The sequence below is a fragment of the Lolium rigidum genome, chromosome 2 (assembly GCF_022539505.1).
Source record: "Lolium rigidum isolate FL_2022 chromosome 2, APGP_CSIRO_Lrig_0.1, whole genome shotgun sequence".
In the NCBI taxonomy this organism is placed as follows: Eukaryota; Viridiplantae; Streptophyta; class Magnoliopsida; order Poales; family Poaceae; genus Lolium; species Lolium rigidum.
Window position 1 is genome coordinate 183,362,069 of NC_061509.1, and position 18,776 is coordinate 183,380,844.

General features: G+C 45.2%; 1 protein-coding gene across 1 annotated transcript; it reads left to right on the forward strand.

The window, feature by feature from the left end:
• The first annotated feature begins 643 nt into the window (after positions 1–643).
• On the forward strand, positions 644–2,175 carry LOC124687809 (GDSL esterase/lipase At1g28580-like). The gene is made up of 4 exons (XM_047221548.1): positions 644–911; positions 1,007–1,219; positions 1,309–1,508; positions 1,599–2,175. The coding sequence occupies exons 1-4, from the start codon at positions 644–646 to the stop codon at positions 2,109–2,111; spliced, it is 1,194 nt and encodes a 397-aa protein (XP_047077504.1). The 3' UTR covers positions 2,112–2,175.
• The last annotated feature ends 16,601 nt before the right edge of the window (positions 2,176–18,776 follow it).

The window sequence follows — 18,776 nt, forward strand, 5'->3', positions numbered from 1 at the left end:
CTGATAATCACCCTTTCTACTTATAAGGAACCATTGCCTGTGCTTACTCGGTGCCCAAACTAGCTATGCCAACTAATTTGGCCATATATACCCATTGTTTTGGTTATCGCCTTCATTATTTACGGCGCCAAAATTTAGGCCGCCAATCCATATCAAATCTCACACAAGTAGTTCGGCCAAATATGAGGGACCAAACCTCTAGCTAAAAAGATAGGATGTGTTTGGTTTGTACCGAGATGTACTCCCTCGGTCTATAAATAGATGTCTAAGATTTACCCAAATTTTAACGTATCTAGACTCTATTTAGTGTATAGATACATTTAGATTTAGATAAATCTCAAACCGCTATTTATAGACGGAGGGATTACATAACTTGGCGACATTTGGCTAGCAAAAATGCGTGAGTTCAAGTTTTGCTTTGTTGATGGTTTGGTTAGCTTTTGCAAAATATTTGAAGCGCTGTGGGCAGTGAAAATTAGCCGAAACCAGCAACAGTCTTGCAAGGTACAGAGCATGCTCCCAACACGTCGCGCATCGGCCTCGCTTCATTTGCCATATACCCGCGTCGATCCGGCGCTACAAAAGCGTACGATTATCAACCCCTACCTGTGTCACTCGTTCGCTCACTCACTCACTCTTGGACATGGCTCTTGTTCTAGGGCGCCGCCTGCTCATGGCGTTGCTCCTCGCGGGCGCCTGCGCTGCGGAGCGGCATGCCTCGCCGCCGGAGGCGATGGTGTACCGCATTACGGCCATCTACAACTTCGGGGACTCCATCTCGGACACGGGGAATCTCCTCCGCCAAGGCAACACCGGGCTGCTGAACTACACCACGGAACCTCCTTATGGCATCACCATCGGCCACGCCACCGGCCGTTGTTCCGACGGCTACCTCATGATCGACTTCCTTGGTACATTACATATCGATGGATCTGTTCTTCAAAAGTTACTACTGCTGTGCAACATATGTCTGTATTCTTACACAATTCAGCATTTCGTTGTGCAGCAAGAGATCTTGGCCTCCCGCTGCTCAACCCATACCTCGACAGGGGGGCGGACTTCACGCACGGCGTCAACTTCGCGGTCGGCGGCGCCACCGCCCTCAGCACGGTGACTCTCGCCAGGAGGGGCATTACCATCCCACACACCAATAGCTCCCTTGAAGTCCAGATCAGATGGTTCAAGGAGTTCATGAGCTCAACCACGAACCACCCTCGAGGTTAAAACACGAATTAAGCTGAGATGTTAAAGTTCGTAATAAACTGAAGCATGCCATGTGGTTGTCTATATGTGTGATTTGGTCTGCAGAGATACGTGAACAGCTAGCGAGGTCACTGGTTATGCTGGGGGAGATCGGTGGAAATGACTACAACTACGTCTTCCTCCTGCCCCGGCGGACTAACGGTCGATATGACCGGATCAGCAATGCCACCCGCATGGCGGAGAGCATGGCACTTGCTCTCGCACTTGTACCTCAAGTTGTGCAATCCATAACAGACGCAGCCAAGGTATGTCAAGTTGTACCTGAAGTTGTGCAATGCCATCTCGAACGTTTTTCGCATCCAAATTAAAGCAAACGTCTCATGTCGTATCTGCAGGAGGTGCTCGGCATGGGCGCCACGAGACTGGTCATCCCGGGCAACTTCCCCATCGGGTGCATGCCCAGCTACCTGAGCTCGGCGACCTCCGCGTCATCGTACGACGCCTACGGCTGCCTCGTCTCCTTCAACCTCCTGGCGCGCGCGCACAACGCGCGCCTGCTGCGCGCCGTCGGGGAGCTGCGGCGGTCGTACCCGCGCGCGACGGTGGCCTACGCGGACTACTTCGCCGCCTACCTCGAGATCCTCGGCGACGCGCCGCGGCTCGGCTTCGAGGCCCCGCGGAGGGCCTGCTGCGGCGCGGGCGGCTCGTACAACTACGTGAGCGGGAGGCTGTGCGGCGCGCCGGGGACGACGGTGTGCGCGGACCCGGGCGGGCGTGTCAGCTGGGACGGCATCCACATGACGCAGCACGCTTACGGCGTCATGGCAGAGCTGCTGTACCGCGAAGGGCTGGCCTGCCCGGTTCCGGTGAAGCTCCCGCGCCAGAAGGATTGCCCGCCCCGCCAGTGAGTTGATGATTCAGAGCTTCTGATGAATTTCTCTAGTGGAAACATGTCGGAATCTGGAATCACATTCTGTATATCTTGTTCAGCCACGTCGTGCGAGGCGATTCAGAGCTGCTTCTGAATTTCTCTAGTGGAAACTCTGCTGTTTTCAAGACCAAAACACATGACCGCAAGATGAGCAATAAAGCCAACTTTTCCGATTAGCTCGATGCATGCTTCTGTCCGTTGATTAGCCTCCTTCGTTTTTTTTGGGCCCTTTTGTTGGCCATGATCGAGTTTTATGCCAGGCCTTTTGTCTGGGCCGTTTTTCTTCTGGTTAGTTGTCTTCTCTTCTCTCTTTTTTTTCGTCGGGCCTGAGTCAGTTTTGTTGTTAGGCGTTTTGTATTTTTGTTGTGCCGTTTTTCTTCTTGTTTTTAGAGACATTTTTTGTAAGTGTATCTACCTTTAAGCGCATTAAATAGTATATATGCAATTGCATAGTGATATAAAGTCTTGTTGATCTCTCCACGTACAGTTTATTATTAGTATACAATTGCACAGTAGTATGCAATTGGATAATAGTACGTAATTTGCAAAAATAGTATTTGAACTGCAGTTGACATGAATTATAATTAAAATAAAATCTCCGCGTAATTGCATCTGAATATTAAATATGTGCAATTGCACACTAGTATGTAATTGGACAATAATGTGCAATTGCACAATATATACAATTATGTATAGTACTACGTAATTTGCTATTGTGTAATTGCAGAATAGTACATAAACTGAAGTGTCCATGAATGTGCAATTGCATATTAGTGTGTAATTATACATATGTTTGTCATTCACCAATACACATCTATGCGTAATTCCATATATGCGCGCAATTTTGAACTTTATATGTAATATTTTTCTCCATCTTAACTTGTTACCGGGCGTGAATTTGTTTTTGTTCTTGAGCTTGTTCTTGTGCTTCTAAGTATGCATGGAAAAAATCATTAGCCCACAAGAGAAAAATGGAGTAGAGATCGATCGAACAAGAATTAAGAAAATTCTCGGTCAATCGAGTGCTAGTCGCATTCTTTCCGAAAATGGAAATACACCATGGTCTTAGCATCAATCAATGCTCCCGGGTCTGACATGCTCAAAATGGAGGTGAAAATTGTGCGAAAACAACAGCCAAGCCCATTTCGGCATCAGCATTGGATCAAGCACGCTCGTAGTAAGAAGAACCTACGTCTAGGTCTAAAGAAATGTTCCTTGGTTCATTAGTTGGAGGCCCACGAGATGTATGGGTGTTGAAAATTTTGTAGCTAAATCTTTATTGTCACTAAGGAAAAACCATTTTGTTTGCTCTCCAGATTCTTCTCTTTTTTTTTGGTTGTTGTTACCCATGTTATCTGATGTGAAGTAGTAGCACGAAAATATTGCATCTTCAGTAGTCGCATGAAATTTCTTACACCCAACTCCATTTGATAAAGCACTATTCTCTGAAATAGCACGGTGGTCCTCACAAATGCGAGGGCGTCATCTTTAATATAAATTAATAAGTATTTATTTTAATGCAACAATTTAGGCTCACGGCTTGCCATCGGTTTGTGCATGTGGGAGGGTGACAAATTTCTCTTGAGTATGTTTGTACTTCTATCAGCTTGTTCTTGTAAGGACGGCACTATGCTAAGTATATAGCTTGTAGACTTTGCAAAAAAAAAAAAGGTTTGACTTGCCGTTTAAAAACATCATGTTTTTTCGATTTTGCAAATTTTCGGTTGAATGAGAACTAGTTTACTTCTTAGTCGATTCTCATACTGTTGGATTGCACTTTGATTGGTGTTAGCCATGAGTTGCAACATAGGCTGTAACTGAGATTTTCCCGGTTGCACGTGGGCTTATAACTAACAATAATGCACGTTGGATTGCTTCTTGGTTTGTGGTAGTTATGCGAAAAATACACTGGACCGTTCTATTGCTGTGTGATACTCACTCCTTGTAAAAATATTACATATAAGTATTTTGAAAAGTCAAACGATGCAAAGATTGATTAAGTATGTAGACAAAAAAAACATTGAAATCTAGAATACCAAACAATACCATTAGATTTATCACGATGTATATTTCCATACGGTGTACAGTTTGCACTGAGATAGATGGTTTTCTCAATAAGCTCGATCAAATTTTACATCGTTTGCCTTGTGAGAAAACTTAAATGCACTACATTGTGGTAAGAAGGGAGTTTGTGTTGGTCATAAGTTACAACTGGGATTCCGTGACGGTCACCTCGCCAAGATAATTCCCAGTCGGATGAATTACTCACTCCTTTTCTTATGGTACCACCATCTCTTGATTACCTCACATATTCAGATATTCTTATTGCTCTTTGAGCACATAAAACTTTTTATTTGGCTCCGACTGCCTGCTAACAACTAAGGAAAAAAAAAAAGAAAAAAAAAGTGCATGCACGAATCACATAGCCCGTTCGACTGGATCTTGGGCGGTGACTTGGTTCTTGTGTGGATAGAGATTTTATCGACTCGGCTTATTAAACTTTGGGCAATATAAAGTCATCTTGGTTGTCATGTCCGGGCAGCGGCCCTAGATTTGGCATGACATTCGAAGTTTAGGGCGGTCGCCTAGGTAGCGGGGGCTGTGAGATGGCTAGGTTGTGCGGCATTGTAGCTCGTATGCCGCTTCAGTGCCAAGTGATGTAAGTTGGGGCAGAGGTTCCGGAGCCATAGAGGTGTGTGTGTGTGTGTGTGCGCACGTGCGTGCGTGTGTGTTTTGTTTTGTGGATTGGCGTCGTGTCGGCGACGAGTCTCCTTGCCTGCGTTATATTTCGTCCCGGTGTTTCTTATAAACATGTACAATTTGTTTTTTTCCGACCCGGATTATCTCATAGATAGATCAATTTTTTCTATCTAATCGGGCGACTATCTATCAAGGTGGTTTTAGGTTGGGGTTTAGCCATACCGTAACATTTTCATCCTAGCACTATTTAATATAAAATGAAAATCTTAGAGACTTAGCTCATACATATTGTGGAATTGCAAGCTCTAGCCACAGCCAAAAGACCGATCTAATGGAAAAGACTAGACAATTATATTCAACACCTAGGTCGGTGAACCTTTTTTTTAGATCTCGCATGGGCTTTAGACTTGTACCTTAGATTTTTTCTTTGGGACGAAGGCCGCAAATATTTATTTTAAATATTGCATTGGCTAGGATTTAAACTTAGGAACTTCACTGGTGGAAAAAGGGCCTTTGGTCGCGGTTCGCAACTGCCATTAGTCGCGGTTGCGCAACCGCGACCAAAGTAGCGCGACTAAAGGCCCCCCCCCCTTTAGTCGCGGTTCCTTACGAACCGCGACTAAAGGCCCGTCCACGTGGGCCGCAGGCGAGCGCCAGGGCGGAGGACCTTTAGTCGCGGTTCTTCTGGCCAACCGCGACTAAAGGCCTCCGCAGGTTTAGGGTTTAGCCCCCCTCCCCCTAAATCTGGTTTCTTTTTAATTTGTATTGTTTTATTTCTTTTGGGTTTTAATTTTGAAGGAGTTTCACATATTCTACGGCACTACATACATGCATATGAATGTACAATTTCAAACAAATTTGAAATTAGAACCAAAAAGAATTCAAGAGGAATATACAATATATATTCAATATCGGATGACCATATACAATTTTGAACAAGTTTCCATCCATAATTTAGTGCATATGAAGTTCTACGTCATCGTAATGGTGTTCTCCTCTAGGATCGATGACTTCCCTCGCCAACCATCCAGCTAGTTCCTCTTGAAGTGGTCGGAAGCGAGCTTCTGGACTAAGCGTCTTCCGGAGGTTATTCCTCATGATGTTGTTCTCACACTTCGGTCCCGCTCATTGCGGTATCTCCGGATCCTCTCACAAACATAGTATCCACATAGATTGGTCCCCGGTGGCTGAATATCCCCGCCGTCCGCACCGCCATTTTAAAATGTAGCTCTTTTTTGAATTCACCGACCTTGGTATCTACGAACCGTCTCCAAACCCTACGAGGCAAAGAAAATTAAATGAACAAGAGAGTTATTAATTAGTTACTTGATATTAGGAAATGATGAACGAAATAGGCCGATCGATATAGAGCGCAAATGAATGAAAATAATTACTTTTGCATCATTTTTCTCATGTCGGCCCAAAGCGCCGGATCCATATTCGAGAGTCGTGGACGAGAACCGAGGAGGTGTGAAATTGAATTACCATAAGAATCCAGTGGAACCTCGCGGACACGATACATGCACAGCCATGCATAACTCATCGATTAGCCACATACCATGCATGGAGTAAACAAAAGAGAATGTGCTCAAGACAGAAACACTCACCCAAAATGGTAAGGAAATAGAATATCACTTTTGAGTTTCTGTTTTCTAATAAACCGCCACAGAGTCATCCTCCACGTCGGCGGGGTGGTGTTCTAACACATATGAATTAACGATTTGTGGGTCAATGAACCCAACATCATGGATGTTCCTTATTCGCATTTCCCGCTTCTTCATTCTGCATAATAGCGTACACAACAAGATAGTTAGGACAATATATATATATATATATATATATATATATATATATATATATATATATATATATATATAGTGCAGGCAATGAACGAGATGGGGTAGAAATTAATAAATCACTTACAGAACGTAGCAACTGATGATTGATTTGTCGAGATCGCGCAGATTGAAAAGCTGGAACAATTCACTCCGATGAATTTGTACATAGTAATGTTTGAAGTGATGCTCATATCTAACTTCCGCATAAATATAGTCTTTGGCGTTTTTAAGTTTTATGTAACCCTTGTACCAATTTAGCAGTACCTTTCATTTGTCGAGGTAGATCCTCTTCCGCGCAGGCTCGACGAGAGGGCCATTCTTCACATATGTAAATACTACGTCCTTCATTGGCGCCTCATCAAGGCCTAACAGTGCACGAAGAGTGATACCTAAGTCGGCCGCTTGTTCTCTGGCACTCGTTACAGTCAATCCATGTGCTGCCGCAGCTGCTATGATATCGGGGGCATCCGGACCGGCGGCTTGCACTATGAGCGGGGCGATCGATTGTTTACTTTGTTCCCCGAGCTGGGCAACTTCTTTCCCCCTTTCTAATTTTTCTCGGCCTCCTCCAAGGCTTTCTTCTCCGCCAACTCTTGGTTCCTCTTGAACGCGAGTGCTTGCCTACGAAGTTCACGTAAATAGTCGTCGTGCAGATTCTTCGCGGCTTGGGACGGTGTGTTCAAAAATGACTTAGCCCAGCTCTTTTCCTTGTCAGAAAATACTTGCTTGGGCTCGGGCTCTCTTTTCTTCTTGCAGTCCGCCTTCCATTTCTCATAATCAGCAGCCGCGTGTGCGTCGACTTCCTCGGCACTACGTTCCCAAGGCCTTGTGGGGAGAGGCTTCAGTGATGGCTCTGGTATCTTTGTGGTTCTAGGTACATAAGGGTCCGGGTTAATAACCCAGGACTGCTTCTGCTTCTTCGCCGGAGGTGGATTGGGGGCGGTGTCTGATCACCCGCCGGACGAGGACCGGGGGCGGCGTCGCTACCCGCCGGAGGTGAATTGGGGGGCGGCGTCGGCTGACGTGAAGGAGGTGTAGGTGAAGCACCACCACCACCACCGCCACCGCCGCCACCACCGCCACCGCCGCCACCACCACCACCGTAGGGGGGTGGACTTGTTGGCGCCTCGCCTGGAAACTTGATAAACTTCTTCTGCCATAGAATGAACTGGCGCTTGACATCTCCAAGTCTTTTCACCCCTTCAGGTGTAGCAATGTCAATGTCCGAGTCCTCAAACCCTTGGACTATCTCCTCCACCGTGACACGAGCATAGCCATCTTGAATGGGGTTGTTGTGGTGGAGTGCTCCAGGTGGTAAAGCACTGCCGATGGCTACCTTCATGGACATGTTCCCGATAGGATAATACAGATGACATGCTTTCATCTCCTTTATATCGTCCACGGGGTAGCGAGGAGGCTCCGGTGCTGTAATTTCGACCACCAGAGGCTCCGGTGCAGTAATTTCGATCGTCGGTGCACCAGCCGGTGAGGCCTCCGTGGAAGCCACGCTGCTTCTTCTCTGCTGCTGGCTTCCGAGATCCATTGGATGATCTTCTTGCTGCGCCCGAGCTGCATCTCTTTCGGCTACTAGTACACTCACGCTTTCTTCATCACATCCATTTCCGTTACCAACTGCGCCACAACATCCGCATCCCGATCCATCTTTCTCTTACGGCTTCCGTAACCGTACGGGTCATCGTTCGGGGAACCCTACTTTCCACGGAATGGGCCCCATGCCTCGTACACGTCCTCCGTGTTCGAGGATTCCCGAGGGCTTTTGTCGTGGCGTCGTTCTCTCCGTTGAACTTGATCCTCCCCTCTTGAGCATCCCTCATTGCCTCAATAAGCTTTTGGGTGGGTTTAATTATTTTGCCCCGATAAACACACTCCCTGTCTCCCGGTTCAGCGATCCCCCATGCCCGTACCACCAGCTTTTGGCCCTTGGGTCCCATCCCTCCGTACCTGGACGGATTCCTGGCGCCCTCAGCTCGTTCTCCATCTTCTCCCACCTAGGCTGCCAAAAGCGATACCCTCCTGGCCCATAATATGATTGTACTCCTTCTTGGCCGCATTCACCTTATTTTTTTCGATATTTCAAGGAACTGCTCCGATTTCTTTTGCTTCACAAATTCTGGCCAATCATGTTGCAGTTTCTCATATTGTCCTTTGAAATCCGGAGTCTTGCCCTGCTTGACAAAGTCATGGGCTAGATTTTGCTTGTATTTCCGGAATGCGTTGGACATCTTAGAAAGAGCGAACTGTTTGACTAGCTTGCACCTCTCCTTGTTTTCCTGAATCTTGTTACCCTTCTCATCGTATTTGCGGTATTCCGGAGGTAGAACGAAATGTTCCATAAGCTTGTTGAAGCAATCTTTTTTTGTTCTCTTATCGACAAAAGTGAAACCAAGACGTGCCTTCTTTGGCTCATTCCACTCCTGGACGGTGATCGAGACGTTGTCTCTAACAACGGCTCCGCATTGGCTGATAAACTTGGTGGCGTTCTTGCGGGGCTCCAGCGGCCCGCCGGTTGCTTCCTCGACAACCTCGATGGTGCATGTTTCTCCTGGTTTCATCGTCTTGGTTGCGCCACGCTTTGACGACGTACTCGATTTTTTCGACGATCCGGCCGAGGGCTAAAATAAGAAAGAGAGTCGCACGCGTTAGTACACACACATTTATTCAAATCAGTTAGTTTGTATCACCAGAGGCTCAATGTATATATATACCTCGGCACCGGAGGTGGTTGCTACTTCCAATTGAAGATCGTCGTTTATCGACGTTTCTTCGGCATCATCTTGCTGACGGCGCCCTTCATCTTCACCCTCAAGGTTCAGATAAGAAGAGATATCATCTTCTTCTTGTCCGGTCGGCACATATAGAATATCGCCTTTTATGATGCCGAACATATGGTCTTCAGCGTCCGGATCATAGTTGTCCAGAATCGGGTCAGCTCTATCGTCCGCCATATGTCAGTCCTGAAAACATGTAGTCAAAACAAATTAATTAAGTGAAGAAGGGGGGTGATACGTCTCCGACGTATCGATAATTTCTTGTGTTCCATGCCACATTATTGATGTTATCTACATGTTTTATGCACACTTTATGTCATATTCGTGCATTTTCTGGAACTAACCTATTAACAAGATGCCGAAGTGCCAGTTCCTGTTTTCTGCTGTTTTTGGTTTCAGAAATCCTAGTAACGAAATATTCTCGGAATCGGATGAAATCAACGCCCAGGTTCCTATTTTCACCGGAAGCATCCAGAACACACGAGAAGGACCAGAGGGGGGGCACTGGGCCCCCAGACCATAGGCCGGCGCGGCCCAAGCCCTGGCCGCGCCGCCCTATAGTGTCATCACCCCTTCAGCCCTCCTGCGCCGTCTCTTCGCCTATTTAAAGCCTCCGTCGCGAAAACCCTGATACGTTCGATAAAACCCACAGAAACCTTCCAGAGCCGCCGCCATCAACCTTCAACGTGCTTCTTGGCTCCTACTGGTTCGATAACCTTGGTTTCATACTGAGGGAAACTTGCCGCTGTACGCATCACACCTTCCTCTTGGGGTTCCCAACGGGCGCGTGTTGAACGCGTATCAAGCAGCTTTTTCTGGCGCCGTTGCCGGGGAGGAAAGGTAAAAAGTACTCACACTCCGGATCTCGGCTACTAAGCTATTTCCCGGCGCCGTAAGTACTCAAAGCTATTTCCTTTAGATCCTGCAATTGCAACTTTTTGTTTCTTGTTTACACTAGTTTGGCATAATGGACAAGAATGATCTTCTTATTCTATTTCCTGATTTAAAACATGGATTGTTTGATGCGAAAATTAAAAAACCTATGGAATCTTATTTGCATGCTGGTAGTAATATTAGTATGAATGCTTTGAATACCATTGTTGATAATGATATAGAAAGTTCTAAGCTTGGGGAAGCTGGTTTTCATGATCTTTTTAGTCCCCCAAGCATTGAGGAGAAAATTTTCTTTGATGATACTTTGCCTCCCATATATGATGATTATAATGATAGTGGTCTTTTGGTGCCACCTACTATGGAGAGTAAATTTTGTTGTGATTATACTATGCCTCCTACACTTGATGAGAATAATAATGATAGCTACTTTGTTGAATTTGCTCCCACTATTACTAATAAAATTGATTATACTTATGTGGAGAGTAATAATTTTATGCATGAGACTCATGATAAGAATGCTTTATGTGATAGTTATATTGTTGAATTTGCTCATGATGCTACTGAAAGTTATTATGAGAGAGGAAAATATGGTTGTAGAAATTTTCATGTTACTAAAATGCCTCTCTATGTGCTGAAATTTTTGAAGCTACACTGGTTTTATCTTCCTATGCTTGTTACTTCGCTCTTCATGAACTTGTTTATTTACAAGATTCCTTTGCATAGGAAGCATGTTAGACTTAAATGTGTTTTGAATTTGCCTCTTGATGCTCTCTTTTTCTTCAAATACTATTTCTTGCGAGTGCATCATTAAAACTGCTGAGCCCATCTTAATGGCTATAAAGAAAGAACTTCTTGGGAGATAACCCATGTGTTATTTTGCTACAGTACTTTGTTTTATATTTGTGTCTTGGAAGTTGTTTACTACTGTAGCAACCTCTCTTTATCTTAGTTTTGTGTTTTGTTGTGCCAAGTGAAGCCTCTAATCGAAGGTTGATACTAGATTTGGATTTCTACGCAGAAACAGATTTCTATCTGTCACGAATCTGGGCTGTTTTCTCTGTAGAAAAATCAGAAAAATATGCCAATTTACGTGCGTGTTCCTCAGATATGTACGCAACTTTCATTAGTTTTGAGTTTTCTGATCTGAGCAACGGAAGTATTTATTAGAAATTCGTCTTTACGGACTGTTCTGTTTTGACAGATTCTGCCTTTTATTTCGCATTGCTTCTTTCGCTGTGTTGGGTGGATTTCTTTGTTCCATTACCTTCCAAGTAGCTTTGAGCAATGTCCAGAAGTGTTAAGAATGATTGTGTCACCTCTGAACATGTGAGTTTTTGATTATGTACTAACCCCTCTAATGAAGTTTATGAGAAGTTTGGTGTGAAGGAAGTTTTCAAGGGTCAAGAGAGGAGGATGATATACTATGATCAAGAAGAGTGAAAGCTCTAAGCTTGGGGATGCCCCGGTGGTTCACCCCTGCATATATCAAGAAGACTCAAGCTGTCTAAGCTTGGGGATGCCCAAGGCATCCCCTTCTTCATCGACAAATTATCAGGTTCCTTCTCTTGAAACTATATTTTTATTCGGTCACATCTTATGTGCTTTACTTGGAGCGTCCGTATGCTTTTATTTTTGTTTGTGTTTGAATAAATTGGATTACATCATGCTTGTGTGGGAGAGAGACACGCTCCGCTGTTGCATATGAACACATGTGTTCTTAGCTTTTAATATTCATGGCGAAGTTTTTTCTTCGTTAAATTGTTATATGGTTAGAATTGGAAAATAATACATGTAGTAATTGCTATAATGTCTTGGGTAATGTGATACTTGGCAATTGTTGTGCTCATGTTTAAGCTCTTGCATCATATGCTTTGCACCCATTAATGAAGAAATACATAGAGCATGCTAAAATTTGGTTTGCATAATTGGTCTCTCTAAGGTCTAGATAATTTCTAGTATTGAGTTTGAACAACAAGGAAGATGGTGTAGAGTCTTATAATGTTTTCAATATGTCTTTTATGTGAGTTTTGCTGCACCGGTTCATCCTTGTGTTTGTTTCAAATAAGCCTTGCCAGCCTAAACCTTGTATCGAGAGGGAATACTTCTCATGCATCCAAAATACTTGAGCCAACCACTATGCCATTTGTGTCCACCATACCTACCTACTACATGGTATTTCTCCGCCATTCCAAAGTAAATTGCTTGAGTGCTACCTTTAAATTTCCATTCTTCACCTTTACAATATATAGCTCATGGGACAAATAGCTTAAAAACTATTGTGGTATTGAATATGTACTTATGCACTTTATCTCTTGTTAAGTTGCTTGTTGTGCGATAACCATGTTCACTGGGGACGCCATCAACTACTCTTTGTTGAATTTCATGTGAGTTGCTATGCATGTTCGTCTTGTCTCGAAGTAAGAGAGATCTACCACCTTATGGTTAAGCATGCATATTGTTAGAGAAGAACATTGGGCCGCTAACTAAAGCCATGATCCATGGTGGAAGTTTCAGTTTTGGACAATATCCTCAATCTCATATGAGAAAATTATTAATCGTTGTTACATGCTTATGCATAAAAGAGGAGTCCATTATCTGTTGTCTATGTTGTCCCGGTATGGATGTCTAAGTTGAGAATAATCAATAGCGAGAAATCCAATGCGAGCTTTCTCCTTAGACCTTTGTACAAAGCGGCATAGAGGTACCCCTTTGTGACACTTGGTTAAAACATGTGCATTGTGATGATCCGGTAGTCCAAGCTAATTAGGACAAGGTGCGGGCACTATTAGTATACTATGCATGAGGCTTGCAACTTGTAAGATATAATTTACATGATACATATGCTTTATTACTACCGTTGACAAAATTGTTTCATGTTTTCAAAATCAAAGCTCTAGCACAAATATAGCAATCGATGCTTTTCCTCTATGGAGGACAATTCTTTTACTTTTATTGTTGAGTCAGTTCACATATTTCTCTTCACCTCAAGAAGCAAACACTTGTGTGAACTTTGCATTGATTCTTACATATCTGCATATTGCATTTGTTATATTGCTTTGCATTGACAATTATCCATGAGATATACATGTTATAAGTTGAAAGCAACCGCTGAAACTTAATCTTCCTTTGTGTTGCTTCAATACCTTTACTTTGAATTATTGCTTTATGAGTTAACTCTTATGCAAGACTTATTGATGCTTGTCTTGAAGTGCTATTCATGAAAAGTCTTTGCTATATGATTCACTTGTTTACTCATGTCATATACATTGTTTTGATCGCTGTATTCACTACATATGCTTTACAAATAGTATGATCAAGGTTATGATGGCATGTCACTCCGTAAATTATCTTTGTTATCGTTTTACTCCGCTCGGGACGAGCGTAACTAAGCTTGGGGATGCTGATACGTCTCCGACGCATCGATAATTTCTTGTGTTCCATGCCACATTATTGATGTTATCTACATGTTTTATGCACACTTTATGTCATATTTGTGCATTTTCTGGAACTAACCTATTAACAAGATGCCGAAGTGCCAGCTCTCGTTTTCTGCTGTTTTTGGTTTCAGAAATCCTAGTAACGAAATATTCTCGAATCGGACGAAATCAACGTCCGGGTTCCTATTTTCACCGGAAGCATCCGTAACACACGAGAAGGACTCGGAGGGGGGCACTCGGGCCCCTGCACCATAGGCCGGCGCGGCCCAGGCCCTGGCCGCGCCGCCCTATAGTGTCGTCACCCCTTCAGCCCTCCTGCGCCGCCTCTTCGCCTATTAAAGCCTCCGTCGCGAAAACCCTGATACGTTCGACGAAACCCACAGAAACCTTCCAGAGCCGCCGCCATCAACCTTCAACGTGCTTCTTGGCTCCTACTGGTTCGATAACCTTGGTTTCATACTGAGGGAAACTTGCCACTGTACGCATCACACCTTCCTCTTGGGGTTCCCAACGGGCGCATGTTGAACGCGTATCAGGGGGCGGTGGCGGTGGCGAAAGGGCGGTGGCAAAAGGAGGGGGCGAGGAAAGGGTGGGAGAGGGTGTCGCGGTAGAGTGTGAGACAGGGCGTTTGTTTAGTGTGTGAGTATACATTTTTTCAACTTAGAGAGAGTTTTCTCGGATATGTCTACCGGACGAGAATCTCGTCGTCGAGGCGTGACGAGTTCCGATATGACAAGGATTATATAGTGTGCGCGCGCGTGCGTTCCTTGACTGAAGCGGCAATGGGTTGACGATGGCTAGGGACCTACGGCGGCGGAGTCGAGACACAACACATGCATATATGCGGGGTCGCGGTGGCGAAAGGGGGGCGGCGGAAGGTGGGCGCGCGGTGGCGGTGGCGAAAGGGGGGCGGCGGTGGCGGTGGCGCCGCGCCCTCGCCGCGAACAAAAAAAACCCGCATATACGTAGGGGCGGCGAGGGGGGCGGCGCATTTTTTTGAGTTCTTTTAAAAGTGATAAAATACAAAAGTGAAAATTTAGTTCATTTTTTTGAGTTCTTTTAAAAGTGAAAAAATACAAAAGTGAAAATTTAGTTCATTTTTTTTACAAACTTTTGTTAAGTTATTTTGTTAAGTTATTTTTGTTAAATTTTGTTAAGTTATTTCTTGTTCAATTTTTTTTGTTAAGTTAATTAAAGTTTTTGTGAAGTTCAATTTTTTAGTTCTTCACATAATTTACTAGTTGGCATTTTTACTAGTTTTTAATTAAAACAACTTAGTTACAAAGTAAAAAAAACAAAAAAACAAAAAAAAAGTGGGCCACGCGGCGCCCCTGGCCTTTCTCTCCCCCTCTCTGTTCTTCGTCGTCGCTCCTCTGCGCGCGCGCGCGCGCGGCAGCCGGCGTGTGGCGGCGGGCAGCGGGCGCCGACAGCGGCAGCGGGCGCCAGCAGCGGCAGCGGCGCAACGCGTGTGGCGGCGGCGGCGCAACGCGGTACGGCGCGGCGCCCGAGAGCAGCGGCGGCGACAGCGCGCGCGGTACGGTGGCGGCGCGCGCGCGGGATCGAAGTGAGAAGGGGGCCGGAGAGGCGCGCGGCGGCGGACGACGGCGACGTACTGAGGCGGTCGACGGCGGCGTGTGGCGGCGGCAGCGGCAGCGCAGTCGGCGAGGGCGGCGGGCAGCCTAACGGCGTCCAGAGAAGTCTTCGTGCGCGCGGAGAAGATCGGAGAAGACGAGATGGGGGCAGCGGCGGTTCGGGCGCGGAATTTATAGTGGGCGACCTTTGGTCGCGGTTGGGGTCGCCAACCGCGACTAAAGGGTACCTTTAGTCGCGGTTGGCGACCCCAACCGCGACCAAAGGTCATTTTTCGCCGGGTTTTCGTTTCCCGCGGAAAATACCCTTTAGTCGCGGTTGGCGAGGCCAACCGCGACTAAAGGTATTTTTTCAAATTACTTTTCTTTTTCAAATTACTTTTCTTTTTCAAATTACTTTTCTTTTTCAAATTACAAATAATATATCAAAAAGTAAAGAAAAATAAAACTAATTCATTTCAAAATCTGAAAAATACATATAATATATCAATAAATTCAGAAAAATAAAACTAATTCAATTCAAAATCTTAAAAATACAAATATTATATCAAAAAATTCAGAAAATTAAAACTAATTCATTTCTAAATGTTAAAAATACAAATAATATATGAAAAAATTCAGGAAAATAAAACTAATTCATTTCTAAATCTTAAAAATACAAATAATATATCAAAAAAATCAAAAAATAAAACTAATTCAATTCAAATTCTTAAAAATACAAATAATATATCAAAAAAATCAGAAAAATAATATATCAAAAAATTCTTTCTTCCCGCCACTTTCTTCCCGCCACTTTCTTCCCGCCTCCTGTCTTCCCGCTCCCATTTTTCCCGCCATTTGTCACTACATATAGGTAGCCCGGCTTGGCCAGCATTATCACATCTCTACAATCTCTCATCACTCTCTCATGGCTTCCACCGCACCCACTCTAACCTACCAGCGAGGTTGAGGAGCTTTGCGCCTCGAACTACCCTTGCCCACCGGGCTACCGCGTCCCTGCCGGCCGGAGCCTAAGCGCCGGCGGCGTGCCGGTCCCTCCCGTCCCTCGTGGTACTGCGCGCCGGGCGGCCATCACGAACCACTACTACCTCGACCTCACGCCGGAGCAGCGGATGAATCCCCGCTGGCATCCCGATAACCAGCATACTTGGGACGCCTTCTTCATCAATCGGCGTGAGAGGGCGCTCGCCAGGTATGAGGAGGACGGTCCGCCTCCCGGAAACTTCCACGAGGCCGGCCGTCGGCTATGGTGGTACGGCCGGACTCCGCAGAGCGTCATGGACTACATCACGGCCGGCGATATCCCCCGCCTGCGCTACCCTCAGTTCGAGCCACGAGCGCCGCCCGACGACAGCGACGACAGCAGCGACGACGACGCCGGCAACTTAGAAGGCGACGACTACCAGTACAACGGTGGCGGCTATGAAGACTACGAGTATGCATATTATACGCCTAGGCAGGAGTATGACTAAATCACTCCAAATTTCATGTATGCAGGAGTATGACTTAGTCACTCCAAATTTCCTGTATGCAGGAGTATGACTTAGTCACTCCAAATTTCATGTATGCGAGGAGTATGACTTAGTCACTCCAAATTTCCTCGTATGCGGGAGTATGATCGAATCACTCCAAATTTCATGTATCATCGGTGCTATCTCGAGTCAATTGAATCATTCGAAAATGGACACCAAACACATCACGGGTAATATAATTCACATGATTCATTCAACAAAGTTTGGTACAATAAATTATTACACATCATTTCTTCCCTTGTGTCCCTGCTTACTTACGATTGTGCCGTATCCATGGAGCATCCTCATCATTTAACTTAATGCTTGGGTCGGTGTTCACTTTGAAGGGCGGAATTTCAGCAAACATATTATAATCTTCTGACATGTCCGTCTTGTTCTCCACTCCCACGTTGTTTCTTTTCCCCGAAAGAACAATGTGGCGCTTTGGATGATCGCATGATGTACTCGATCGTTTTCTTATCTTTCCGTTTCCTCGGTTTGCTACTCATGTCCTTCACATAGAAAACCTGAGCGACATCTTTCGCTAGGACGAATGGTTCGTCAAGGTAACCAAGATTGTTGAAATCCACCATTGTCATTCCGTATTGCTGGTCCACCCTTACCCCACCTCCTGTTAGCTTGAACCATTTGCATCGGAACAAAGGGACCCTAAAGGAGGGTCCATAGTCAAGTTCCCATATCTCCTCTATGTAACCATAATATGTGACCTTTTGCCCATTCTCGGTTGCTGCATCAAAGCGGACACCACTGTTTTGGTTGGTGCTCTTTTTATCTTGGGCGATCGTGTAAAATGTATTCCCATTTATCTCGTACCCTTGGAAAGTCGTTATAGTTGAAGATGGTGTCTTGGCCAACATGTACAGCTGATCTACAACATGATCGTCACTCATTAAATGTTTTCTCAACCAACTGCCGAAAGTCTCCATGTGGGCCTTCCTAATCCAGGATTCAGGCTTCCCAGGGTTGTCCGAGCGTAAAATATTCTTGTGTTTCTCAAAGTACGGAGCTACCAAGCTGGAATTGGTCAGAACTGTGTGGTGTGCTTCAGTCAGAGAATGGCCGTCCATACATATCGTTGATTTCCTTCCGATCGTGCCTTTTCCACTTAGTCTCCCCTCGTGCCGCGATTGAGGAAGACCAATCGGCTTAAGGTCAGGAACAAAGTCAACACAAAACTCAATTACCTCCTCATTTCCATAGCCCTTGGCGATGCTTCCTTCTGGCCTAGCACGGTTACGAACATATTTCTTTAATACACCCATGAACCTCTCGAAGGGGAACATATTGTGTAGAAATACAGGACCGAGAATGAAAATCTCATCGACTAGGTGAACCAGGAGGTGCGTCATAATATTGAAGAAGGATGGCGGGAACACCAACTCGAAACTGACAAGACATTGGATCACATCGTTCTGTAACCGTGGTAGAACTTCTGGATTGATTACCTTCTGAGAGATTGCATTGAGGAATGCACATAGCTTCACAATGGCTACTCGAACATTTTCCGGCGAGGAGCCCCCTCAAAGCAATCGGAAGCAATTGCGTCATAATCACGTGGCGGTCGTGAGACTTCGAGGTTTTGGAACTTTTTCTCCGCCATGTTTATTATTCCCTTTATATTGGACGAGAATCCTGACGGGACCTTCATACTGCTCAGGCATTCAAAAAAGATGACCTTCTCTTCTTTGGTCGGAGCGTAGGCCGGCACGACCTTGAAACCGTTCCGGATGCCGGTCATCGTGGTCTTTCAAACTTTGCTCGGTCCCGCCGTGCTTCCTTTGTATCATTTGACTTCCCATACACGCCCAAGAAGCTTAGGATGTTCACGCAAATATTCTTCGTAACGTGCATCACGTCGATTGC

Coding starts and splice junctions, on each gene's coding strand:
- LOC124687809 (XM_047221548.1), top strand. CDS start 644: ATGGCTCTTGTTCTAGGGCGCCGCCTGCTCATGGCGTTGCTCCTCGCG. Junction 912..1,006: donor CCTCATGATCGACTTCCTTG/GTACATTACATA, acceptor TTCGTTGTGCAG/CAAGAGATCTTGGCCTCCCG. Junction 1,220..1,308: donor AACCACGAACCACCCTCGAG/GTTAAAACACGA, acceptor TTTGGTCTGCAG/AGATACGTGAACAGCTAGCG.